This window comes from Diceros bicornis, chromosome 5 (assembly GCF_020826845.1).
Source record: "Diceros bicornis minor isolate mBicDic1 chromosome 5, mDicBic1.mat.cur, whole genome shotgun sequence".
Taxonomy (NCBI): Eukaryota; Metazoa; Chordata; class Mammalia; order Perissodactyla; family Rhinocerotidae; genus Diceros; species Diceros bicornis.
Window position 1 is genome coordinate 38,718,375 of NC_080744.1, and position 25,336 is coordinate 38,743,710.

Genomic DNA, 25,336 nt, shown 5'->3' on the forward strand with positions numbered 1-25,336 from the left:
GAAGCCGGCCCTCCCCGGTCTAAGGCCTCCGGGGATCACGCCGTGTTCCGGGAAAGCAGCTGCACTGCCGCCGCTCGAAGTGGGGCCACCCAGGGGAGCCGCGAAGGCGAGACGGGTGAAGCCGCCTGAAACTCGGACGAGTCCGCGCGCTTCCAGTTCCACCCTACATCTCGCCCTGTGAGAAGACCCGGGTCTGCCCGGCCTCAACCGCTCACCTGACTCTACAGTGGCTTGAGCCAACTGTGGAGGCAGGAGAGTTCCTTCCTGCTCCAACGGAGCGACAGGACGCGGGCGGGGGCTTGGGGCTGCTGAGGTGGGGGGAGACGGTGGGCTCCGGAGCTGAAGCTGAACCCAGGTGAAGGGAGGTGCTGGAGGCGGGGCCAGACCCAATTACCATACAGCTGAGGACGCGCCCCCTTCTCCTGCTTCGGGGACCACGCCCTCCATCTCCCGGACCACGCGTCTGGGGGCTGGCACGCGCCAAGCCCAGGCGGGGGGCAGAAGGGAGACGGCACGCGCTGGGCACACCCCCTGCAACTAGGGAGGGAGACACCTACCAGGTGGAGGGAGAGAGCCCCGGAGTCTTAGACGCTGGGGCCCTCGCCTTGCCCCTAGTGGCCACAGAGAGGTTAATGAGTCCGCTGGCTTCCCTGCTGCGCCGGGGACCTATGGTGGGTGGGCACTCACAGGTTGGGGGCCGACGAGGCGAGGGCGCCCGAAGCTCCGGGAAGGAGGAGATCGGAGTCCTTTGGCGTTGGTTTCGCTTTCTGGACTTCAGTTCTTTTTCACCTGCTCGAGGGCTACAGGTAAATAGCGCCGCGACGGACGCAATGCCCGCGGGGACTCCCCAGTGTCTCCGCCCCCACGACCCCGGGAACCACTCGCTCACCTCCCGCCTCATTCACCCCGGCCCTCCCCCTATCCTCCCACTGCTGGGGTCTCGGCCTGTAACCCCACGATTGCGGAGAACTGGTCGCCTCCGCACTCTCAGAGCTGGGGGACCAGAGGCTGAGAGCGGCACGGAGGGGCGGGGACCTGTGCCTGACTTGCTGGCGGGGAGGGGGATGGCGGGGGCGGAGGCCCCCCTCCGGGCGGCGCTGGGGCAGTAGCAACTAGAGGCCCGGAGGGGAGGGGAGAGTGACCGTGAGTCTGAGTGACAGGCAGCGAGGAGAGGAGCCAATATATATAAGGAAGGCTCCCGAGCGCGCAGGTTTCAGTAGCGGCGCTGAGCGCAGGCTGGGAACGCGAGGCTAAGAGCCGCAGCTCAAGCCGCCTCAGTGCAGTGTACCCGGGCACTAGCCCGCTTGCAGCCCTAGGATTAGCCCGAGGACACGTCCTCTGCGCGGCCTCCGCCCAGCCGCCCTCACCTGGATTACCTACCGCGGCAGTTGGAGCGGAGCTAGCGAGGAGCAAGGCAGGAGGAAAGCCCGGAGCGGAGCCCAGCTTTTCAGGTCCTCCTCCGGCGGGTGGACGCGCGGGAAAGCGGCGTCCCGGACGGAGCCAGCTTCAGGGCCGGCGGGTGGAGAGAGCGACGCCCCAGGGGATGGCAGCGGCGTCCCGTAGAGCCTCCGGCTGGGCGCTACTGCTGCTGGCGGCACTTTGGCAGCAGGTAACGACCCGCGCCCCCTCCGCCCCCTCCCGCCGCGTTCTGGGCCTGAGCCCCGGGCATCCACCGAGCTGACCGCTCCCCTCCTTCTTACTTCGGTCTCTGTGCAACAGCGCGCGGCCGGCTCCGGAGTCTTCCAGCTGCAGCTGCAGGAGTTTGCCAACGAGCGCGGCGTTCTGGCCAGCGGACGGCCGTGCGAACCCGGCTGCCGGACCTTCTTCCGCGTCTGCCTTAAGCACTTCCAGGCGGTCGTCTCGCCCGGGCCCTGCACTTTCGGCAGCGTCTCCACGCCTGTGTTGGGCACCAACTCCTTCGCCGTCGGGGACGACAGTAGCGGCGGGGGACGCAACCCTCTCCAACTGCCCTTCAATTTCACCTGGCCGGTGAGCACAGCCTGGGCGCACTGGGAGGTCACGAAAGCCGAGAGAAGGGGGTTCCCTGGGACCAAAGCCCTCTCCCCAGATTTCCTCGCTCCCCTCGAAAAAATAAAGAAACGTGGGGCGCTGTCTTTTGATCCTTTCTTTTTCCTGGGACCTCATCCTGGGGAGGGCTCTCACCAGTCTCCCTCTTCTCAGTTCTACGCCCTCTCTTCTCCTGGCTTTTAGGATACGATTTTCATCACCTACCACTTCAGCGCGTCCCCCACCTCCGAAGGGCTCTGGAGTACATTCCTATTCCTCAACCCTCCTCCTACCAGGGTTTCTCCTCTCGTCTTTCCTGCTTGCGCGCGATGCTGCGTCAAGACCCGTTATGTTGACCCGGGCGCAGTAACTGTATCCTGCAATTAGATTAATTAAACCGGCTGCCGCGAGGCACCCCCACGGACCCCCCTGATCATCTCGCTATCTCTCTGTCTTCCCCCGCCCCCTCCTTTCGCTTCCCAGGGTACCTTCTCGCTCATCATCGAAGCTTGGCACGCGCCAGGAGACGACCTGAGGCCAGGTGAGTAGCTCGCTCCGCCGCCACAGGGGGGCGACACGGCGCAGCGCCGAAAGAGTTAACCTGTCATAGGCGGGGGAAGTGCGGAGTTGGGGGTGGGGGGCAGGACGCTAAGCTCGGCCAGGAGCTGCGCCCCGCGCTGGACGCTCAGATTCCGCCCGCTGCCTGGACTCTGAGCACAATTGCGTTTCCTGCGGGTTATTTTTGGCGTGGGAACGCGGGGAGCGCGGCGGTGAGAAAGGCCGAAGCTGCCAGCGCCGCTGACGGGCCCCTTCCTGTATTTTACACCTTTCGCGAATTCCGCTCCTTTGGAAAAGGAATAATGGCTTTGGGATGTTGTTCTGACACAGAGGAAAAGGATATTTCAGCAGCACAACAATTCTCACTTTGAAAAGGAAAAAGAAAAGCATTACCCATCTCTGAGGGCAGAACCCCTGAATGGGCACCAAAGGACCCCTTGCTCCCAGGGTCCTCCCCGGCTTGAAGAGCTTTTCTTTTTCTTTTTTTCTTTTTTTCCATTTTGACCTCTTTTCCTCTTTCCCCTGCCTATCTGCCTCCAGAACACTGGGATATCTCCACATCCTTCTATTGTCCCCTTTTTGAATGATATCAGGCCCCTTGCACATGCACACTCACAGGGCAGCTAAGCAGTGGGACCCTTGGGTTCCTCTGGCCTGTGCTTGCTGGCAGGTGGGGGTCATCTGGACAATTGGTTTGATCCAGCAGTTGCTGGCACTCTCGGGGACTGGCTGCCCTTCCTTGACCTGGCCCTCTGCCCCTTCAGAGGCATTGCCACCAGACGCGCTCATCAGCAAGATCGCCATCCAGGGCTCCCTAGCTGTGGGCCAGAACTGGTTACTGGATGAGCAGACCAGCCCCCTCACAAGGCTGCGCTACTCTTACCGGGTCATCTGCAGTGACAACTACTATGGGGACAGCTGCTCACGCCTGTGCAAGAAGCGCAATGACCACTTCGGCCACTACGTGTGCCAGCCAGATGGCAGCCTGTCCTGCCTGCCCGGCTGGACTGGGGAGTACTGCGAACAGCGTAAGCAGCCAAGCTCCCACCTGCCTGGAGGGGGGGGCCCTAAGCAAACACAGTGGCGTCTTCTAGGCCACAACCTGCCTCCCTCACAGAGCCGGTCTGGGCTGCCCACTAGCTGGGTCTCAGGAACAGCTGGGGATGCTTAGGATGGGCTTGGACTCTGACCTCGTCCCTTCTTAGTGCTCCTCCCCATCATGCCAAAGCCCACAAGGACCCCGTTATGGCATTCTGTCCAGCCTGGATCCTGCTTTCCTGTGCCACTGTTTCCCTTTAAGACTCCCACGGCTCCTCTGGAAGGCCAGGAGTGCGAAGTGAGCCCAGAAGAGCTGGGGACATCCCCAGGGCCAGGAGAGGGAGAGTGGGGTTTCAGAGTCTTTGGCATCCCAATCTCACCCAGCCTTGTTTTCTTTCCTCAGCTGTCTGTCTTTCTGGCTGTCACGAACAGAATGGCTACTGCAGCAAGCCAGCGGAGTGCATGTGAGTAGAGTGCAGGAAGTGGTGAGAGGGGAGCCGTGCCCTGGCCAGGCCCTCACCTCACCCTCAGCCTCCCTTTTGTCCCACAGCTGCCGCCCAGGCTGGCAGGGCCGCCTGTGCAACGAATGCATCCCCCACAATGGCTGTCGCCATGGCACCTGCAGCACTCCCTGGCAATGCACCTGTGATGAGGGCTGGGGAGGCCTATTCTGTGACCAAGGTGAGTCAGGGCAAAGAGAGGATGCAGAGGGGATGGGAAAGATAGACAGGGGGTGGGAACCAGAGTTGTCACCTGGACCCTTCTTACTTGGTGACTGCTGCATTGGCTTTCCCATTATCCTTAAAGGAGCTTGGGACTTTTAAGGATCTTTACAACTGGCCTAGAATGAGATGCTGGATCCTTCTTCCTCAAGTGCTGGGGAGACAGGGTGGCTGGAGGAGCCAGGCGGGTGACAAGTTGGCAGCCTGGAGGTTGCACTCATAAATTCCAGCAAGGCCAAAGAGAGGGATGCCAGGCTCAGTTCCTCTTTCTGCCTCGTAGTTACCTATTAACCCCCTAAGTGTTTGCTTATCTGCCAGGGCTGTTTGAGCAGCTCTCCCGTAAACAGCTGTCTGGTGGGGTGTGCCCACCGGCTGCCCCAAGGCTGCAGGTGAGCTGGGCCTCTGGGCGGAGTGACATCTAACCGACTTCTCTTGGTGTGGGCAGAAACAGCCTCCCTTGTTCTTCCCCAGTCGCATTTGCCAGGCAGCTGCCTGAGCCCACACTCTTTCTGGTGTTTGGGAGGCTGGTCACTCTTCTGGCTATATAGGGGTCTGCCAGCCCCAGCCGTGGGGAAGGGAGCCTTTTCTCCTTCATCCTGGTAGCCAGCTGCAGCATGTGCCTCCCACTTTCAGGGTCAAATGGGGTGGCTGCTGCCATGGAGACACCAGCACAGGCCTGGGTTGGGTGGGTGGGGGGCTTGCCAAGATAGAAAGAACTTGCCTAGAAGACTCGCTGGCAACAAGGGACTTGGAATTCAGCCTCTGATTGTGTGTGTGTGTGTGTGTGTGTGTGTGTGTGTATTTGTGTGACTTTCTCCCCCCTCCCCTGGAAACACACATGCACACCTGGTTCCTGCCCATTCTCTTTCTTCTCCCCACATTTGCTCCCAGGTGACACAGTCATATACTCATATGCAAACACAGCCCTTACAGTCTCTAAATTTGCTCTGTCTGGTTCTCACTCCCTGTCCTTCCCAAATAAGAAAACAAATACTTATATTTCAAAATACGCTCGTAACGCATTCCCCTTTAAATAATGCCTGGTCGCTGCCTATGGTGGCTCTCGCCTCCCCTCTACCGTTTCCACCTGTTAAAATTTTATCCCACCTTCCAGGCTTATCTCAGTGGCCCCTCCTCCATGAAACCTTTACTGACTTGCTCTTCAACACATGGCTTTGCCATCCACTCCTCTTCCTTACCTTCATTCTACTCTGGCTGCTAGAGTTTGTGAGCTTACCTGGCAGGCAGTTGTCCAACTGTGTTTTTTCAACTTTGATTGATTGCACTGGTCAGTTGTAGGTGCTTCAACATACATGATTTCATTGGGGGAGGAGGAAGGGTATTTGGGCCTAGCAGACTTTGAAGTGAACTTGTACTGCAAGGACCCTGGAGGGGACACCGTTCTCTAGCTCTGCTCAGCTGGTTGGTTCCTGTCTCCACAGATCTCAACTACTGCACCCACCACTCCCCGTGCAAGAACGGGGCAACGTGCTCTAATAGTGGGCAGCGGAGCTACACCTGCACCTGTCGCCCGGGCTACACTGGTGTGGACTGTGAGCTGGAGCTCAGCGAGTGTGACAGCAATCCCTGTCGCAATGGAGGCAGCTGTAAGGTGAGGCCTGGGACAGCACAGGAAGGCAGAGGTCTGGCCAGGTGGCATCCAGGCATCCCCACCCCAGGCGGCCAGTGGATGTGCAGCCATGGACAGGTGGGGCCTAACCCCCAGCCATGTGTCTCTGCCCCCCAAGGTCTAACTTTAGCCCCTTTCTGGTCTCTCCCCAGGACCAGGAGGATGGCTACCGCTGCCTGTGTCCCCCGGGCTACTACGGCCTGCACTGTGAACACAGCACCTTGAGCTGTGCCGACTCTCCCTGCTTCAATGGGGGCTCCTGCCGGGAGCGCAACCAGGGGGCCAGCTATGCCTGCGAATGCCCCCCTAACTTCACTGGCTCCAACTGTGAGAAGAAAGTGGACAGGTGTACCAGCAACCCGTGTGCCAATGGTGCGTCCTGTTGCTTTGCTAACCTGATGGACCAGCCCTGGGGCCAAGAGAGCCTTCTGGCAAGGGAGAGTGAAGACAGGAGAGGGGCCTTGTCTGTCACTCTGGGCAGCTGAGATGGGTCCCCATCTGCTCTGGGTGGTGAAGAGCGTACTGGGTCAGCTGAGTGGCTTTGGAAGAGGAGCAGGTTAGCAGCGGGTGCAGACCTAAGGAGGAGTGGTGTGTGCCCTGCGTGGCTTCTATTCCTAGTCCCATGTCAGAGCCCTGACCTGGCTGGGGTGGCCCCTGACCCTCCCCAGGAAGTCCTAGACTAGAGAGAGGGACGTTGGAGGCCTCATGTCCCTCCTCAAGGGAGGCTGGCGTGATCAAGGCCCTGCTCCTGGGGGCCTCACTTTGCCTATGGCCTTGCTCAGTGGAGCCTGGCATGGCACAAGGCATCTAGAATGTTCAGCATCTTTTGGGCGCAAAGCATGCTGGTTATCTTTGTCTCCTTGGCCTCCTGGTGACCCTCCGTGAGGCAGGCGGACAACACTGTGCAGGAGAGAAGCCTCGGGAGTGGGGAGGGGTTAGAAGGGCTGCCATGGAGTCTGCTCTCTGGCTAGTCACTTAAGTTAACTCCCTGGAGCCATGAGTTTCTTCATCACTGAATGGGAAATATAATACCTGTCTTCTGTCTTTCATCTGGCTGTGGAGATTAAATGAAACAATGATAATTACATTTATCTGAGCATGTACTATATACCAGGTGTGTGCTCTGCCTTCATGCATCATCCTCCCTAACCCTGAGAGGTCTCCTGTGGAGGGGGTGGCATTAGCTCCAATTTACCAAATGAGGAAACTGAGGCTCAGAGATAAGCTAGGGCAACAGGTGCCAGATCCCCAGCGAGAGAGAGGCAGTTGAGATTCAAACCCAAGGATAGCTGTCCAATTTTACTGTCAAGATCTGTAAGATGCTAGTAATTTTTATACATGAGCCCACTGAGGCATAGAGGACCAGGGTCACCCTCAGCTCCAGGTCTCCTGACTCTTCATGCAGTGCTCTTTGTCATGGGATCTGTAAATGCTGGCTGCATTCATGGAGGCGGAAGGACCCGAGCTCGTTCCTGGGATGAGGCGCTCACTCTGCACCAGGGCGTTCCCAGCTGATTGTTGACTTGTGCCCTTGTGTACCCCCAGGGGGCCAGTGCCTGAACCGAGGTCCGAACCGCATGTGCCGCTGCCGTCCTGGATTCACAGGCGCCCACTGTGAACTCCACATCAGTGACTGTGCCCGCAGCCCTTGTGCCCACGGTGGCACTTGCCATGACCTAGAGAACGGGCTGGTGTGCACCTGCCCTCCTGGCTTCTCTGGCCGGCGCTGTGAGGTGCGGACGCCCAGTGACGCCTGTGCCTCCGGACCCTGCCTCAACGGGGCCACCTGCTATACTGGCCTCTCCTCGGACAACTTTGTCTGCAACTGTCCCTACGGCTTTGTGGGCAGCCGCTGCGAGTTCCCTGTGAGCATGCCACCCAGCTTCCCCTGGGTGGCTGTCTCCCTGGGCGTGGGGCTGGTGGTGGTGCTGGTGTTGCTGGGCATGGTGGCCGTGGCTGTGCGGCAGCTGCGGCTTCGGCGGCCCGATGACGACAGCAGGGAGGCCATGAACAACTTGTCGGACTTCCAGAAAGACAACCTGATCCCCACAGCCCAGCTCAAGAACACGAACCAGAAGAAGGAGCTGGAAGTGGACTGTGGCCTGGACAAGTCCAACTGTGGCAAACAGCAGAACCACACATTGGACTATAATCTGGCCCCAGGGCCCCTGGGGCGGGGGACCATCCTGGGGAAATACCCCCACAGTGACAAGAGCTTAGGGGAGAAGGCGCCACTGCGGTTGCATAGGTGAGCAGCACCTAGAGGCCCAGGGCCCGGCCACGGACCCCTGCATGGTACAGCCTGGGCCCCCCCGGGACAGGTGGGAGGGTGGCACCTTGGCTGCTTTTAAGCAAACAGGGGGTTTTGCTACTGACAGGAGGATCCTCCAACAAGATTTCTGCCAGGGGTCCTTTGTCCTTCCCTCACTCCCATTCATTCATTCATTCATTCATTCACAAATGTCAAGTGTCCACACTGTGTCTCTTGTGACTTCCATCTTTCCACAGCATGGCTTGCCTCTAGTGGCAATGCTGGCTTTTTCCAGGCCTGAGACCCCCTGGTAAGGTTGGGGGTCCTGTGGCTCTCTTAGGGGCCTGTTCCTAACTGGTCCCCAGGCTAGTATTGGCACCCCCAGTCCCTGTGTCTCTCCCAGAGCCACCTCTGCCAGTGCCCTTTGGCTCTCCAGCGTCCAGGTTAGCACCCCCATCCTCCCCCCAGCCCTCTCCCCATCCCTCCCTCACAGACGTGTCTTGTGTTCCCTCAGTGAAAAGCCAGAGTGTCGGATATCAGCGATATGCTCCCCCAGGGACTCCATGTACCAGTCTGTGTGTTTGATATCAGAGGAGAGGAATGAATGTGTCATTGCCACAGAGGTGAGTGCTGGGCTTGCGTGCCCTTCCAGCGTGTCCCCTGCTGCCTTTAGGGGATGGGAGAGTGACCTGGTGACTATCAGCCCCAGAGGCTCTCCTGAAGTGTGGGTCACAACCCCCCCTTGGCAGGCCAGGGTCAGTGGCTCTCGGGCCCCTGCTGGCTTCGTTGCCACAAGGGTGTGAAACAGGAGCCGTGGTGGAGAGCCGGGCCTGGTCTCTTCCTGCTGTGTTAGTGCTGGGCTGGGCGGCCGTGGCATCTGGCCAGCTTCCAGGTGCTGCTTCCCAGCTGCTGGTGGGTGAGGGTGGTTGCTTTATGCCCCCTCCTGCGCCTTCTCACTGGCTTCCTCCATTGGCCCACCTCATGAGCACAGGCTCCCAGGCATATGCATGTGTAAGGCAGAAAACGGGGGAGGGCTGCCCACATTCCCTTCACCCCGCCTGCCCCATTGGCTTCTCCCAAGGAGGGCAGCCATGGAGGCCTCGGGGTAACCCACTTCCCTGCTCTCCACACGTTCCCCAGGTATAAGGCAGGAGCCTCCCCAGGACATCCCAGCTTTGCCCCAGCAGCTGGACCTTCCTTCTGCATTGTTTACATTGCATCCTGGATGGGACGTTTTTAATATGCAACGTGCTGCTCTCAGGAGGAAGAGGGAATGGCATGAACTGGACAGACTGTGAACTTGCCAGGAGATGCAGTACCCTTCCACACCTTTGGGTGTCTGGCATCAGATTGGCAGCCATGCCAGCAAGGGGAACAGAGGAAAGGAGAGGTGCCACTTGGACCTGCCCTGCCAGCAGTGGCTTTCAGAGGGCTTCTTTGGGGCTCTGGCCTGTTTTCCAGAGGGAGTGGCAGTGGCCTCCTGGGGCCTGGAGCTGCTGTGGTCTCCACTGGCATCTGTGTTTCCAAAAGTGCCTTTGGCCCAGGCTCCATGGCGACAGCTGGGTCCAAATCAGAGAGGAGAGAGGAGGCCAGTAAGAGCAGGGCTGTCCGTCCGTGGGCAGGAAAGCATCAGGTGTGGCTCTTGGCAGGAGTTGCCCTGCGGGTGAGGTGAGTGCCTGAAGCGGAGGAGCACTTTCTGCCCCAGGCCTCCAGCTACTTCATGTGGGCCTTGCTCACAACACCACCCCAGCCTCTCCCTGGCCCAGCCCCTCTGGGCAAGGATGCTGGTAAGCCTTACCTGGCTTCCAGAGCCTCTGGCCTTGAGTGCCTCAGGGCTCCTGTGAGCAGACAGGTGAAGAGCCTGCCCCTTCTGCCAGCCAGGGGCGCCGGGCCTGACTGGGGAGCTCAGGGCAGTGATGTTGGAAATTCCAGTGAGGGAGAAAGTGGGTGCTGTTGTCACCTAGGCCCTTTCCTCCCTCAAGCCCATTCGTGTGGCCTCAAGCCTGGGCTCTGCCCACACCACTCCTGCCCCCAGACCACCCTTGAAGCTGATCTTCAGAAATCAATAATATGAGTTTTTATTTTGTTTTTTGTAGTTTATTTTGGAGTCTAGTATTTCGATAATTTAAGAATCAGAAGCACTGACCTTTCTACATTTTATAACATTATTTTGTATATAATGTGTATTTATAATATGGAACAGATGTGTACAGGAGTTTATTACTTCTTGGGTCCTGTCTTTGTGATGGCAGAGTGGGAATCCTCTCCTCGTCCTGACTCCCCTTCTCGTATTGTTTGCTGTGGGCTGCCCCACCAGAACCCCCAGGACCTGTGCTGGTCTTGGGCTTGGCCTGCTGTGCTCCAGGCCCTTAACCCCTTCCAGTCCTGGAGGAGCCCGGCCTCGCCCATCTAGTTCCCTGCTTGATGGCTTGAGGCTGGCTGCGTCCCCCCTTTTCTCCTTATACTCCCACTATTCCTTGGGGGATCTGCCCCCTGACCTGAATCTATCCCCCTTTTCTCTCCTCAAGCCTGAAAAAGCTTATGGGCTCCCTAGTGAGCCTGGAAGATACAGGAATTTGGGGGAAGGGGACAATCCTGCCTGTTTTTCTCTTTTCAAACGCATTCTCTTGTGGGAGAATGGGGTCTCTGAACCATGATGACGTCTGGGTCCTGACTCCTGCCGTTGCAGGGTTTTAGATGGACTGCACCCTACTCTTCTCAGCCGCAGAAGACACTGGTCTTGGAGGGTGAGGGGGGCTTTGCCTTGGGTCTGTCTTCCTTGTAGCTGGGCAGGAGAGCTGAGTCTCGGCCCTGGTCTGCTCCGAGCTGCTGGAGTTTATTGAAGACTTCAGGGAGCGGAGGGGGAGGAGGTGGCCTTTCCTCAGCCCAAGTTTCTCTGGCTGAGGCACCGATGAGGGAATTTCCAGTCTCTACTTCATGCCCAGCTTCCTCTAAGGCACAGGATGGTCCCTAGGGTGCCACAGTCCTTTCTCTACACCCACAAACATTCTCTATGGAGAGCAAATGAAAAACTGAGCCATTGACAAAAAGCTGAGCAGATGATCCCAGCTCTCAGCCTGTCCCAGTAAAGGAAAATAGACCCACCAGATGCTCCCAATGGAGTCCAAGTCTATGCACTGCTACTTGCTCTCCGTTTTCCTCTTTCTCCCTGACACACACACAGCATGCCTGGCCCTGATCTGGTTGCTTATGCCAGAGACACGGGAGCAAGAGACCCAGGCTGATCTACACTCACCAGCATGCACACGCTTCACGCCTTGCTCACTGCTCCCTGTTCCCCTCGCTGCACACACAGGGTATCAAACAGGAAAGCATTCAGGGAGCCGTTCCCACAGCCTGAGCCGGCAGCAGGGGGAAGAACAACACGACCTCACTCTTCCTGCCCAAAATGAAACAGGAAAGCTGCTCCCGGGCCCTGGAGGCGGGGGGAAACTGGGCTGGGACACGAAGTCGAGATGACGAGGCTCCCATGTGGGGGACAGGTAGGACACCCGCGGGCCTGCACGTCCACACCACCACGCTGTGCTGGGCTGCACTGGCTGCCAGCCCCTGAAAGAGGAGCCCTGGAGGGGAGCTGGCTGGCTAAACCCACTCACCAGCTCTGATACCCTAGACAGGGAGCTGGCAGATCCCGCCAGCCCGGCTTTCTGGGGAAAGAGGGGATCCATGCATGGACTTGGTCTGGGCAGCTCCAAACTGTAGTTCATGCTAGGCTCCACATCTAGTGACATGGCAGAAGCTGCGCCAGGCACTCGGGGTGTGAACAGGCCCCAGTGGAAGCCCTCCTCTCCCCAGGATTTCCAGGAGGTCACTCCCTGAGGGCCCAGCCCCTTCTTAGAAGTAAGATAGCCAAGACTTTCCGGACGGAGCGTCCAGGTGTGCAGGAGAGGTCCCAGACTTGGCAGAAACAAGGCCAGATAATAGCTCTAGACTCACTGTGAAGTGCTCTCCATGGCTTAGCAAATGCCAGTGTTTAATCTTCATGGGTATTTCCCAAGAGAATTCAAAGTTCAGCAGTTCCTTAACAGCCTGGAGGCAATGCCCAGCCTAAAGAGTAAGTGTGACCCCACAGTGACCTCCAGCTCTGAGGACAGCTGCTTTTCCAGCGCACACTGGCTGGTCACCACCTGGATATCACTGGGGGGAGATGAGTCAGAGAGAGGCCCTAATGAAGGGAGGAACGCCTTTATCCTGCTTGATCAGCCAGGGTCCCCTCTCCTGCGTCAAGCCCCGGTCAGACTGGTCAGGGGATAAAAAAAAAAGGACAGTGGCCTCTACCTCCCCCCAGCCCAAGCTAAATAAGGCCACTAAACTCAGGCAGTACGGCCGCTCCGCCTCTGACGGGGACCCCCAGGGCTCTCCCCTCCCTCTAGCTCTCCCAGCCTCTCCCCGTGGGTCCGCAGGATCGGCAGACCCAGCCCTCTGCCCCACGTGGCCTGCTGCATTCCGGGAAGGGGATGGAAGTGATTCACTCAGGGAACCGTGACTGTCCCTTCCCGGGCAGAGGATGCGCCTGGGAGGTCCCAGCGGCCTTCCCCGGGCAGCCGCGCCCTCCTCGCGCCCAGGGCGCACGGTCCGACCCCGTGGTCCGGCCGGATCCCGGCGGGCCCGGAGCCCCAAGCGGCGGCGGAAGAGGCAGGTGCGGCGCGCTTGCCCGGGTCAGCCCTCCACCTGCCGCCGCCGCCGGGCGCCCCGGAGGTCCCGCGGCTCCCCGCCCCCTGCGCTCTTTGTTACAGCTCCACTTCCTGTTTGCGGCCTCCCGACCCCGCTCACTTCCCGGGCCGGGAAACCGCCGAAGGCCGCGAGTTTCTCGGAGACTCCCCCGCCCGCTCGGCTCCGCCTCCTGCGTCCCCGAATCCCGCCCCCGGCCTGGGAGCCCGCGCGGGGCCGCGGCCGCGGGAAGCCGGCGTCGCTGGCGGGCCAGCGGGCGGGACGGCCCGGGCCCGCTGCCTGGCACCAGAGGGCGCTGCGCGGCCGTCGGGGTTGCCCACGGAGGGGGCTGTCGTCCCCCGCAAGGCTCGGGGGTCAGCCCTTCTGCGTCCTGGGAGCCAAAGGGACGAGCCAGGGGAGGGGGCAGCCGGACGCGAGCTCAGGTTGCGTCTTTGTCGCGCAGAGCTCCCTCCAGGCCCCCAGTCCCTAAGCCAGAGAGCTCAGGGCGACGCCCTCCCGTGTCTGTGCCTCCGGGTGTCCAGAGCAGCAGGGCCCTTTTGCGTACTGAGCCATCGCAGCAGCAGCGCCGACCGACTGAACGCAGTCAGCCAGCGCCCTCCCCACCTTGAAGTCGGACTCCCAGTCCTCCGGCCATCACCGCCCCGCAGGCAGCTTGAATGGGGATCGGCTGGAAGAGGCACCGGGTTTGGATTGGGAGGCTGAAGCTCCCTTCCAGCGCCACCTCTCAATGCCAGGTGACCTGGGACAAGTCCGTCCATTTCTTCATTCCTTCCAGTTATATGCCATGCGCTGGCAATATAACATGGTCTCTGCCCGAGGAAGCCAACCATGGAGTTAATTAACCTCTCAGAGGATGATAGTACCTCTTGCACTGCACGTTACACTGAGGTTGAAATGAGTTAGTGTATGAAAATATTTGTGAGCAGCGAGTTCTCCACTGGTTGGTTAATCCTTCTCAAGCTTATGCCGCAAACCACTTTCCGGAGCTTCCACTCTCCCTGCCCACGGGATCAGGGTGGGCTAGAGAGGAGCTGGGAGTCTGGCTGGACAGTCCCAGCAGTAGCCCCAAGACAAAGGAGGCAGCTGGGATCCCAAGTTGCCTCCACTATTGCTTCCCTTTGTGGCCCTGTCTTTAAGGAACACTTCTTAGTCTAGGTCAGCCTCCTCTGATGTAGGGAGTAGTGGAGGGGAGACCTTGGCTGTGGGAAGGGACAGCTGGACCGTAAGTCCTTAAGAGTCCCCTTTCCCTTGGAGATCTGCCACAAGTGGCTTTTGCCGCCTTTTCCCTGGTCTCTGGGGCCCGGCACCCTTTAACACTCTGGTCAAGAGTGGGCTCAGCCTGTTCCCTTCATCCCCAAAGATCCTCTGAGGCCATGACACAAGGTCTGGAAAGCCAGCTGAGGCTACACAAGGCAACTAGCAGACACAAGGTAACTGGCATCTCAGGAATCTGGATTTAGCAACAGGTCTGCTCTGGGCCCATGCCAGGCCTGTGTCATGGCACCCCCTGCAGGGCAGAGCCAAAGCCCTGCCAGGCCTGGCCAGCCTGTCTCCAGCAATCAGGTTGGAGGCAAAGCAAGCCCTGGGGGTTAGCAGACGAGTGCATGCCACTTGGCTTGTCAAAGGATTGCTGTCCCTTTCCCACAGTGGCAGCTGTCCAGGCCAGGTCCATCCTGCTAGGCCCGGTCTGTTCACTTTCATCTCCATCAGTGACTCCCTTCACTCAGTGCTTCCTCTTCTATCTCTAGTGAAAGAGATCTACAGGGTTCTGGATCTCCTTCTCATTCGCAGTAGGCCCTTGGGGGATGGTGTGCCAGCTGCTCTCATTTAAACGGCTTCATTTCCTTGGCTCTTGGTGGGTCAGAGTCTGCCCCCACAGTCAGGCCCCTTTTGAGCAGTCATACTTCTCCACATGGGCTGTTTTTCTAGGGTTCTCTTCTAAAGCCAGGTCCTACCACATTGCAGCACTCTGTGAGGTCTGACATTCAACTCTGACCCCCTGAGTTTCCTCTCTACACAGCCCTGTCACTCCACTGAAATGCTCCCCACTGTAGTTCTCCTCAGCCCTGCGGCCAGCCACTTCCTGCCCCCACAAACTATACCTTCCTCTCTTCTTGGAATTTTGAGGGAGGTCCCACCATCCCAACCCTCTGTTGAAGCCCTGGCCCCTCCCCTTCCAGGTGGACTAGGCCAGAGGTCTGAATAACTGGAACACTGGCCACCCCAGGGTGCCCTGTCAGCAGCATCTTCCTCCCTCTTTGGAGGCTAGAAAAGGGCAGGAGCCAGGTTTTCCCACCATCCCATGTACTCTTCTGCCAGGACATGGGTGAATCCTTACAGCTCCTGCTTTTGTGAACAGGGAGCCAGGTAGATTTCCCCCCTTGGCCCTGGTTTCAGTGGCATAACCAGCAGAGCGGCTGTCTTCTCTTCTCTCCCTCTTCCGAGGTAGACTGTGTTGAGGGATTCAGCTACTCCTTCATCCCATCCTTTTGCCAGAGTGTTGGTGGGAGCTGTGTCCTTCTTGCACATAGGCCAAGGACCTGAGGACACATTTATCTCTCAGAGGTCTGTGGGAGATGTAGCCCCTCATAGATTGTGAGTTATCTTATTAATTGATTGATTTTAGCACCCCCCCCCCCCAGATACACAGACAATGTCTCTCTGCTCAAGTAACTATTCTATTAATAGTGTGCTTGGGGCAGACTATCACCCATCTGCTTTTAAAAATACTCCTGGGCGCTGGCCTGGTGGCATAGTGGTTAAGTTCGTGTGCTCCGCTTTGGTGGCCCAGGGTTCGCAGATTCAGATCCGGGGCGCAGACCCAGGCACCACTTATCAAGCCATGCTGTAGCAGCATCCCACATACAAAATAGAGGAAGATGGGCATGGATGTTAGTTCAGGGCCAGTCTTCCTCAGCAAAAAGAGGAGGATTGGCAATGGATGTTAGCTCAGAGCCAGTCTTCCTCACACACATAAATAAACAAACAAACAAACAAATAAAAATACTCCTTTAGCACCCTACTGAATGGAACAATCTGTGAATTCTACGGCAAGAATGGAGGGTGAGATAGCCAAAGTTTCCTCCACTGAATCAAAAATACTTACACTGATCACTTTCCTGACCCACTCAATTCTTCTGAGCTGTAGAGTAGACTGAGAGTAGGGTAAAGGAAAACACACTCCCTGTGCATCTCATCTACTCTCAATACTACGACACTACTTCACTTCTGACACCAGACGTGTGGGTTTTCCTTCCGTTGAGCAATTCTGCAACACCAGCTGGGGATCCTACAATTTAACTCAATCCTAACACTATGTGACCCGAGATAGCATCATATCCCACAAATTAAGAGCTCAATCCAACAAGACTGCCCCCTACTTCAGACACCAATCGCAAGTCCAGGTTGTAACCTGTGCTTCTAACTGACTGGCTATATAGATCGGAGGTTCCCACAACCCCCTCCTTGGTTTTGATTAATTTGCTAGAGTGAATCACAGAACTCAGGAAAACAGTTTACTTACTAGATTACTGGCTTATTATAAAAGGATTTAACTCAAGAACAGACAGATGGAAGAGATGCATAGGACAATGTATGTAGGAAGGGACGTGGAGCTTCCGTGTCCTGTCTGTGTGTGCCACCCTTCTAGCACCTCCATGTGTTCACCAACCCGGAAGCTCTCTGAACCCCGTCCTTTTGGGATTTTATGGAGGCTTCATTACATAGGTGTGATTGATTAAATCATTGGCCAATGGTGACTGAACTCAATCTCCAGCCCCTCTCCCCTCCCTGGAGGTCGGGAGATGGGGCCAAAAGTTGCAAACACCCAATCACGTGGTTGATTTCCCCTGGCAACCAGCCCCTCTCCTTAGGGACTTCCCAAAAGTCCCCTTATTAATATAAACTCAGGTGTGGTTGATAGGGGTTTGTTATGAATAAAAAAAGACATCTTTATCACTCTTATCACTTAGGAAATTTCAAGGGTTTAGGAGCTCCATGCCAGAAATAGGATGAAGACCAAATATATATTTCTTATTATAAATCACAATATCACAGTAGATTATGGCTCTACCCTGGATAAAATGGAAAGTGAAAAGTCTGGAGTAAAAAATCATAAGAAGCCAACAGGTATTGAGTGCTCCCACATGCCAGGTGCTGGCTAAGGTGTTATTTCTTTCAATCCTCATCAGAACCTACAAGGTAGGTACTATTATTCCCCATTACACAATTGAGAAAACTGAGGACCACAGACAGTGTGTCTGGGGTCACCCAGATGGTAAACGGTGGAGCTAGCCTCAAAACTGGGCAAGCTGGGCGCAGAGCCCATGTTTGGGAAGGTTTTTCATCCCTCTGGAATCACCAGCTTTATAAAGCAACTTCATCATTTAGCAAAATAAATTAGCATGATCCCCTAGCTCCTAAAATACACGTTTCTCTTGTCTCAGATAATTGTGCCTATTAACACCAGGAGTTGCTTGCAGTGACTGGAATGAGAAGTGAGAAGGAACAGAACATAAGGAAATGAGAAGTGACCGCCTGAAGGGGAAAATAAGGAAAAATTAATTTGGGAAAAGTCCAGAAAAGGAAGACACCATGTGCGCATCATGTGCAAATCATGTGTGACTCTGCAAGGTGGAGGTGATGCTCTCTCATCACCTCTCATGAGCTGGTACCTCTGTGGGCATGACACCTGCAGCCCCTTCCTGAGGGGATTTTAGGAGGAAAAATGGAATAGTTGCTGAAGATGTTAGAGAGGAACAGGCTGAATGGGGTGATTTACTGCCTGGGAGTGTCCCACGGGAGGGAAGGAGACAGATGTTGTTGGCAAGGATAAGCAAGGGGTGGGAACAGGCAAGACACGTTCCCAGGAAGGTGGCCAAGACCCCTGGGCCAACTTTTGTGGGGATTCCTATTTTCAGAGGGTCATGGTTGAACCTATGTCTCCTGTGAACCCCAGGGTGTCCTGGCTCTTTCCAAGTAAGAGCTTCACTTCTTCTAACACTATGTGACTCCACTTTTGTGGAGAACCTTCCATGAGCTAGCATCGTGTTGGCTCCCCAGAGCCTTCAACGATGAAGTCTGCTCACGGCGAGCTCTCCGATTTGTGGGAGGCAGGAAGTCAAATGCTTATCAGCAAGAAGGCTCTGGGTTGGGCTATCTGCCTTCGGACCCAGGCTCCATGACTTGCTGCTCCATCACCGTGAGTAGGTTACCTAACTTTCCTGGGCTCCAGTTTGCTCATCTGTGAAATGATATTTACCTCACAATGTAGTAGAGAAGTTTATAATTAGAATAGATACAAAAGCATTTAGCAAACTGCCAGGCTGATGGTAAGCACTTGATCAATGTTGTTTCTATTATAGGCATGAGGTGGAGGGATCAGATAAATAAACAGAAGTGAGGTCAGGGGTTGTGGGAACACAGAGGAGGGAGTGTCTAACTCTGCCTGGAGCAAGAGCTGGTTACTGATGACCTCACCAACGGAGTTATTGAAACCTGGCGCTTTGGTCCAGTGGGAGCAGGTCTGAGAATGGGCATCTTGAAAATGTTGCGTAGGTGATTCTGATATGCTATCTGCCTCTTAATCACCAGAAAACCATTCACTACTCTTTAAAAGCAACTTTTTATTATTAAAAATTACATTTCATAAGTCTTGGAAAATAGAGAAAAGAATCACCCATAATCCCAATACCCCAACCCACCCATCATTAATATATGGCGCCCCCCGTCTTTTTCCTCACGCATCTTGTTTTTGTTGTTCTAATAGTTTTAATCATAGTCATCATAGTGCATGTGATAGTTCATATTTTGCATTTTTGCCTAACTATGCAATCATAGGTATTTTTACTATGTTATTTTCATAATGGATTTTTATTTTTATTTTTAACTTTTTTCCTAAACAGAAGTGGTTTATATTCTCTTTAAGAAAAAATCCCAATCTGAATTGGTATAAAAAGAAAGTGTAAATCTCATGTAGTGTACTACTCAGAGGTAATCACTGAGCATTTTTATGTGTTCTTCCAGACTTTTTTCTATGCAAATAAACACATATACGCTTTAAGTTTAAAAAGTTATGCTGGGTTATTTTATAACCTGGTTTTTCATTTAATTATACATCATAGATAGGTTTCCATGTCAATAAGAATAGGCAACACAGGGCCGGCCCGGTGGCTTAGCGGTTAAGTGCACGCGCTCCACTGCTGGCGGCCCGGGTTCGGATCCTGGGCGCGCACCGACACACCGCTTCTCTGGCCATCCTGAGGCCGCGTCCCACATACAGCACCTAGAAGGATGTGCAACTATGACATACAACTATCTACTGGGGCTTTGGGGAAGAAAAAAAAGGAGGAGGATTGGCAACAGATGTTAGCTCAGAGCCGGTCTTCCTCAGCAAAAAGAGGAGGATTAGCACGGATGTTAGCTCAGGGCTGATCTCCCTCACAAAAAAAATAAAATAAAATAAATAAAAAAAAAAGAATAGGCAACATAATTGTTTCTAATGACTGCACAGATTTAATTTTGTCTATATCAAATTTATGTAACTAATCATCTATTGCTGGATACTTAGGTTGTTTTCTTTGTGTGTGTTTGTGTGTATTTCTCCACCATGTGGATTGACCATAATTTACTTAAACATTTAGCTATTTTTGGATATTTAAGTAGTCTTTCTTCTTTTGTTTTTGCTATAATAAATAACAATGCATTGAAAAATCTTCAGGCATATGGCTTTTCCCATATTTTGAATAATTTCCTGGAGTGGAAGTATTGGGTCAAAGGGCAGGGACGTTTTATGATTCTTGATTTGTATTACCAAGCTGCTTTTTCAAAGGGTTGTTTGTGCCAACTCAGATACTTCCAACAATGTGTTGGTACCAGTTTCCCGCCTCCCACTCCACTACCCACAGGTGGTAGATGGAGGAGATATTCTCCCTAAGAAACTAGCAGCAAAGGAGGTGCTCATGTGGACTAAAGGGGACAAGATAGAGAGTGGCAGAGAAGAGGGGACAGGGAACATGGGGAATGGAGGGAAGGAGGAAGGAAAGACCAGAAATAACCATTTTGCCTGTAATTTTTTCCACTTGGAAAAGTAATCCATGCTCCTTGTAAAAAAACCCAAACTTTTCCATAAAAGTTTACATTTAATATTGAAAGTCCTCCACTGGTGACAGGATCTGCTAACAATTTAGGTATATTCTTCCAGATCATTTCTTTTACAAATATTAATGTATAACATTTTGTTTTTAAAGAACTAGCTTCATACTATACACACCAAATGCAACATTCCTACTGGAGAATATATCTTAGACAGCTTTGGAATCACTACTTTTGAGCGTGCAGATAATTTTTAGTTTAAATATCTAAATAGAATCGAATGAGAAACAATATTGCCCATTTGCCCTGGCGGAGGGTTCACCCCGACTTCCTCAGCAGTCGTGTCCCGTGACCCCCCCCCCGCCCCCGCCCCGTCCCGGGCTCTCCGAGGGGCAGGCCTTTTGCTGCCTCCAGTTCCCGTTTCCAGCCAGAGACACCCCCAGGAGGCAGCCCCTCGCCGCTGGTTAGGGAATCAAGCCCAGGCGGCATGCGGACCCTCCGTTGGTTGGAAGGCCAGTAGCCAAGGGAGAAGGCCAGTAGCTGCTCACAGCCCTCCGGGGGCCTCATTTCGGCCCTCCTTGCCCATCTCCCCCGGAACCTCGGTCCTAAGAAGTAACCCAACCATAGTTGGAAAAGTCTCCTGTTCTGGTAGAACTAAATCCATCGCCCCGGGACAGGACTGGCTTGGCTTTCCTGTCTTTATTGCCTCTCTCCGCAGGTCCGGCCACCAACGCCAAACTGAGTTCCAAGTGCTCGGACCGGCTCCTCCCCGAGCCCACCTGAGCTCAGGGGATCCTACACCTAGCCCGAGGCGTAGCCCTCACGTGAGGCCCGCAAGCTCCGAGCGCCCGGCCTGACTCAGCCTCGCAGCCTCTGCAGAACCCCTGGCCAGCCCCGTGACTCAGTTTCTCCATTTGCTCACGCGGGCCAATGGCATGAGGCACCAGTGCGGAATGCGGAGGGTGCCTCTGACGGCTTCTCTAGAGTGCGTGCTCTCAGGCGCAGCCCCAGAGCGCTGCTTCTGGACGTGCCCTGCACTGTCCCTGGTAATGAGTCCGTGCTGCCTGGGGTGGCAGTGACTCGGCCAGGTGCACCAGCAGCAGGACTGCTGGAGAGACACCTGCCTGGGACCCGCCCGCCGTGGCTCCTGAGGGGCCCAGGCCATGGCGGGGCTGCCGGGGACACGACCCATGCCCACCGCCCTCCGCCTGACGCAATCCAAGGCGCCCTTGCTGCATGCCGGAGCTGGGGAAACCCCCCCGCCGTTGCATCAGTACTGCCAGATTTGCTACAGAGGTGGAGCCGAACCAATCAGCGGGCGAGCCGGGCGCGGGGCAGGCCGCTCAGTTACCCATTCAGAGGGCGGCGCGGTTAGCCGGGCAGCAAAATCCGAAGATGATTGGCCAAAAGGGTTTTTGCCCCGCCCCAATCACCGCGGCAGCTGGCCGCGGGGGGCCGGGCTGCCCAGCCGGAGGGTTTAAAGGGCGCCTCGGACAGGGCCGCGCAGCTGGAGCGACCAAGCGGTGCCAGGCCAGGTGTGCGCGTCCGTCGGTCCTTCCGTGCCCGCGCCGGAGACCAGCCCCGGAGGCCGCCCGGGCCCGTCCCTGTGCCCGGCACCATGAAGCAGGAGTCCGCAGCCCAGAACAGCCCGCCTGCCTTGCCGCCCCCCTCGCCGCCCACGCAGGCCCCCCGGGACCACGGCGACCCCCAAGCCCTGTGGATTTTCGGGTACGGCTCCCTGGTTTGGAGGCCCGACTTCGCATACAGCGACAGCCGTGTGGGCTTCGTGCGTGGCTATAGCCGCCGCTTCTGGCAGGGAGACACCTTCCATCGGGGCAACGACAAGATGGTGAGCATCCGACCATCCCCGGGGGGAGTGGGGACAGGATAGTGGGAACTGGTGCCCTGGAATGTCTAGGTCTCTCTGGGCGTACGGTGACTCCGTGCTGATGGGGAAAATGTGTAAACCTGTGGCCAGAGTTTGTGGCTTAAATTCATGGGCCCAGTGGATCGCTGCGTGGTGGCTGGAGTCTGATCCTGTGGCTCACCGTGTTGATCAATGTTTCTGTTTACCAGTCTGGGCCACTGCCATGTGTCTGTTTCTCCAGCATCCAGGCATCACTCCCTCCACTTGCTCCTGGATGAGTGGGGCTCTCTGAGGCCTGGGCCAGCAGGGTTGACAAGGGTTTCCTCTGGCACTGATGGCAGAGCTGATTTCTAACCTGTCTTTTTCAAAATCTTTATTCCCTCCCTAGCCTGGCCGTGTGGTGACCCTCCTTGAAGATCATGAGGTAAGTGCCTGAGTCAAGAGAGGGACCCTGGGGCCCAGCATGGAGGGGTGCAGACAGCTAGAGCTCGTGGGTCCTTGGCTGCAGGCTAGATTAGATGCCCTCTGGCCAAGAGGGAGGGTTCTCACAAGAATCACCTGAGGATCTTGTTCAAATGCAGATTTTGATTTAATACGATTAGAGTGGGGCCTGAAACTCGCATTCCTAACAAGCTTACAGGTGATACTGCTGGTTCTCAGACCACACTGAGTGGGAATCCTGTTCGCCCTGGTGCTGGACCACCTTGTCAACCCTTATTAAGAGAGGGAGAATGAGGGCTTGATGTATTGCTACTAGATGGCTCATTGGCCCTTCGCCTACCTCCCTTACAGAGCACAGTCCTGGGGAGGGCCCAGCGGAGCTGTTGTGACTGACTCCACTGTCCATGTTTCCTCCTAGGGCTGCACTTGGGGCGTGGCATACCAGGTGCGAGGTGAGCAGGTGAGCGAGGCCCTGAAGTACCTGAACGTGCGGGAGGCAGTGCTCGGCAGCTATGATACCAAGGAGGTCACCTTCTACCCCCAAGATACTCCTGACCAACCCCTCAAGGCATTGGCCTACGTGGCCACCCCGCAGAACCCTGGTTACCTGGGCCCTGCACCCGAAGAGGCCATCGCTACACAGATCCTGGCCTGCCGCGGCTTCTCCGGCCACAACCTCGAGTACTTGCTGCGCCTGGCGGACTTCATGCAGCTCTGTGGGCCCCAGGCACAGGACGAGCACCTGGCAGCCATTGTGGACGCTGTGGGCACCATGCTTCCCTGCTTCTGCCCCACAGAGCAGGCTTTGGCACTGGTCTGAGGGGCTGAGCTCCTGCAGGGAGTGCCTATGTGGACGTGGGGGCCAGGTCCCCACTCCACTGCACACAGACAGACTTGATACAGCTGGAGCCAGCTGAGAGGACTCGGTGGGCGGCCTGGGGCTTCTCTCTGCAGGCCTCTGCCTGTCCACCAGCCTCCGGCTCTCCTGCGTGACACTACTTCCTACTTGAAACTTTATTTATTACACCACGTTGATGTGGTGGGCAAGGTGGGGGGTCTGCCCTGGACATAGGGGCCCTGCTGAGCGGTGCCCCACCCCAGGCGCTTGGGGCCTGACCAGACTCCCCCCAGTGCTGCTGCTAACCCTATACCACCCAGGCCTCCACCTCCCTAGGGAGCCTCCAACACCCTTGACCCTCTGCCCCTCACCCCCAGGCCCACCATTCCCTAGCCCTGGAAATACCACCTTCGACAGGTCGCAACCTGCTGGGGAGGGACAGGAGGGAGTGAGGAGAGGGTACCCTACAAGAACTGAGGCCCCTGCTAGCCCTGCTCATCCCCCAGGTCCCCGGGGCAGAGCTGGATCTGGAGTCCAGACACAGCTGCTCAGGCTGGGCCTGGGCCGCTCACCCATTTGGCTTTGTTTCCTTGTCTGTCTGCCTGCCTGCCTGTCTGTTGGTCTGTTCCTGGGAAGCTTGTCACTACAGGCACTGTCGTCTTCCCAGTCTGTCCCAGACTATTTATTATCCATAAACTGATCTCTTATTATCTGTGCTGTGCTGGAATGTGGTTCTTTCTTCAGATGGGGAGTTGGGGTGAATGAGGTGGTGAAGCCCTGGAAGGCTCATAAGAGAAGAAAGTGCTCCCTCTTCATCTCCATTCTTCTCTCCCAGGGAGGAGGCAGCTGAGCAGACAGGACTACAAGGTTACACCATCCCATGGGCACCATTCATGTCTTAGAGCATGCAGAGAATGCCCCTGAGTCGTGCAGAATTCAGCTCGTGTGGCTCTGCTTGGCAACCCTGTGAACTGTGTCCTTGCCACCAACTTAGTACTCTGTCTCCTCCCAGCTGCCCCGGGGAGGTTGGCCAGCTTGGAACTCAGACCAGGGCTCCAACCCAGCCCCTTCCCTCACTGGCCCAGTGACCTCCAGAAAAGTAGTCAGCCCTCTGAGCATCAGTTCACTGGGACACTGTGTGACATGTGTGGCTGCTGCTCTTGTGGCTGGTGTCCTGGATTTGTCTGGGTGTCCCCAGCAGGGTCAGCTCCGACCAAGTTGGGTGGCTGTTATGCCTGGGGAGGATACTCATGGGTTGGCAGCCTCGTGTCTTGGCCATTGATGGGAAAAGTGTGGCATCCAGCCAGGCTCTTCTGGAAGCTCAGTCAGGGCAACATGACAGGAGGAGGCAGCAGGTGGCAGGGAGCCCTGGGCACCGCCTCCTGGGCGTCCTGTGCTGGGGCAGGGCCAGACGGCCAGTCTGGGTGCTCAGAGAGCCCTGCTCTATACTGAATGGGGGTGGGGAGGGCTGCTTGTCAGCTGTACATGTGCTTGCATTCTTCAGGCCATTCATTCAGCAAGTATTTACTAAATTGCTATACACCGATCTAGGCACTGGGGGTACAGCAGTGAAGAATCCTCCTCAAGGAACTCGGAGCCTAGAAACTGGGTGGTGACCATTCAGCATGAAATGTGCCATGATGGGAGAATAGCTGCTCAGCTTAGAAAGGGCTCCTGACCCGGAGGGGGCAGTCAGGGAAGGCTGTCTAGGGGAGGGAATGAAGGGGCCGTGCCCTGAGCCTGAGAAGGGATCTCTGGTGAACAGAGGCAGGGAACAGCTTGTGCCAGAGGGGGAAGCAAGGTCAGACAGAGTGGTATGGGGGAGGGGACATGGGGCTGGACAGGTGGCAGAACTGCACACTGCTGGCCGGCCTAGTGAGCTGTGCTGTGCTGCGGATGTGGCACTCCTCCTGGGTCAGAAGGGGCCTCTTGTGGATTCTGAGCAGGGAAAAGACCGCTCAAGAAGGAGCACTGGCTGCTGTGTTGGATGGGAGGAGGAAGGCCAAAGAGAGGCCAGGGAGAGGTGAAGGTGGCCTGAGCTGAGGTGTGGCAGTGGGAATGGACAGGAGGATGGATTTGAGAGCAGTTTAGGGGGGAGATTAGCAGGATTTGCTGTGGCTGGTTGATGAGGAGAGGGAGGGAGAGGGCAGAGGGCCAGGGTTCCTGGTGCAGTGGCAGAGTTGGAAAGGGCGGGCTTGGA

At 56.2% G+C, this 25,336-nt stretch overlaps 2 protein-coding genes across 3 annotated transcripts; both read left to right on the forward strand.

Annotated features, from left to right (window-relative positions):
• Positions 1-389: 389 nt before the first annotated feature.
• DLL4 (delta like canonical Notch ligand 4) lies at positions 390-17,882 on the forward strand. 2 transcript variants are annotated; one of them, XM_058541261.1, is made up of 12 exons: positions 390-806; positions 1,300-1,609; positions 1,720-1,989; positions 2,491-2,548; positions 3,330-3,593; positions 4,007-4,067; positions 4,154-4,284; positions 5,768-5,937; positions 6,108-6,327; positions 7,501-8,203; positions 8,721-8,829; positions 17,344-17,882. In XM_058541261.1, the coding sequence occupies exons 2-12, from the start codon at positions 1,544-1,546 to the stop codon at positions 17,380-17,382; spliced, it is 2,091 nt and encodes a 696-aa protein (XP_058397244.1). In that variant the 5' UTR covers positions 390-806; positions 1,300-1,543; the 3' UTR covers positions 17,383-17,882. The 2 variants fall into 2 exon arrangements, with proteins under 2 accessions (XP_058397244.1, XP_058397245.1); XM_058541262.1 differs by lacking the exon at positions 17,344-17,882 and adding an exon at positions 9,347-10,671 and having other exon boundaries at positions 391-806.
• A 3,607-nt stretch (positions 17,883-21,489) lies between these two features.
• CHAC1 (ChaC glutathione specific gamma-glutamylcyclotransferase 1) lies at positions 21,490-23,846 on the forward strand. The gene is made up of 3 exons (XM_058540450.1): positions 21,490-21,839; positions 22,246-22,281; positions 22,717-23,846. The coding sequence occupies exons 1-3, from the start codon at positions 21,609-21,611 to the stop codon at positions 23,116-23,118; spliced, it is 669 nt and encodes a 222-aa protein (XP_058396433.1). The 5' UTR covers positions 21,490-21,608; the 3' UTR covers positions 23,119-23,846.
• The last annotated feature ends 1,490 nt before the right edge of the window (positions 23,847-25,336 follow it).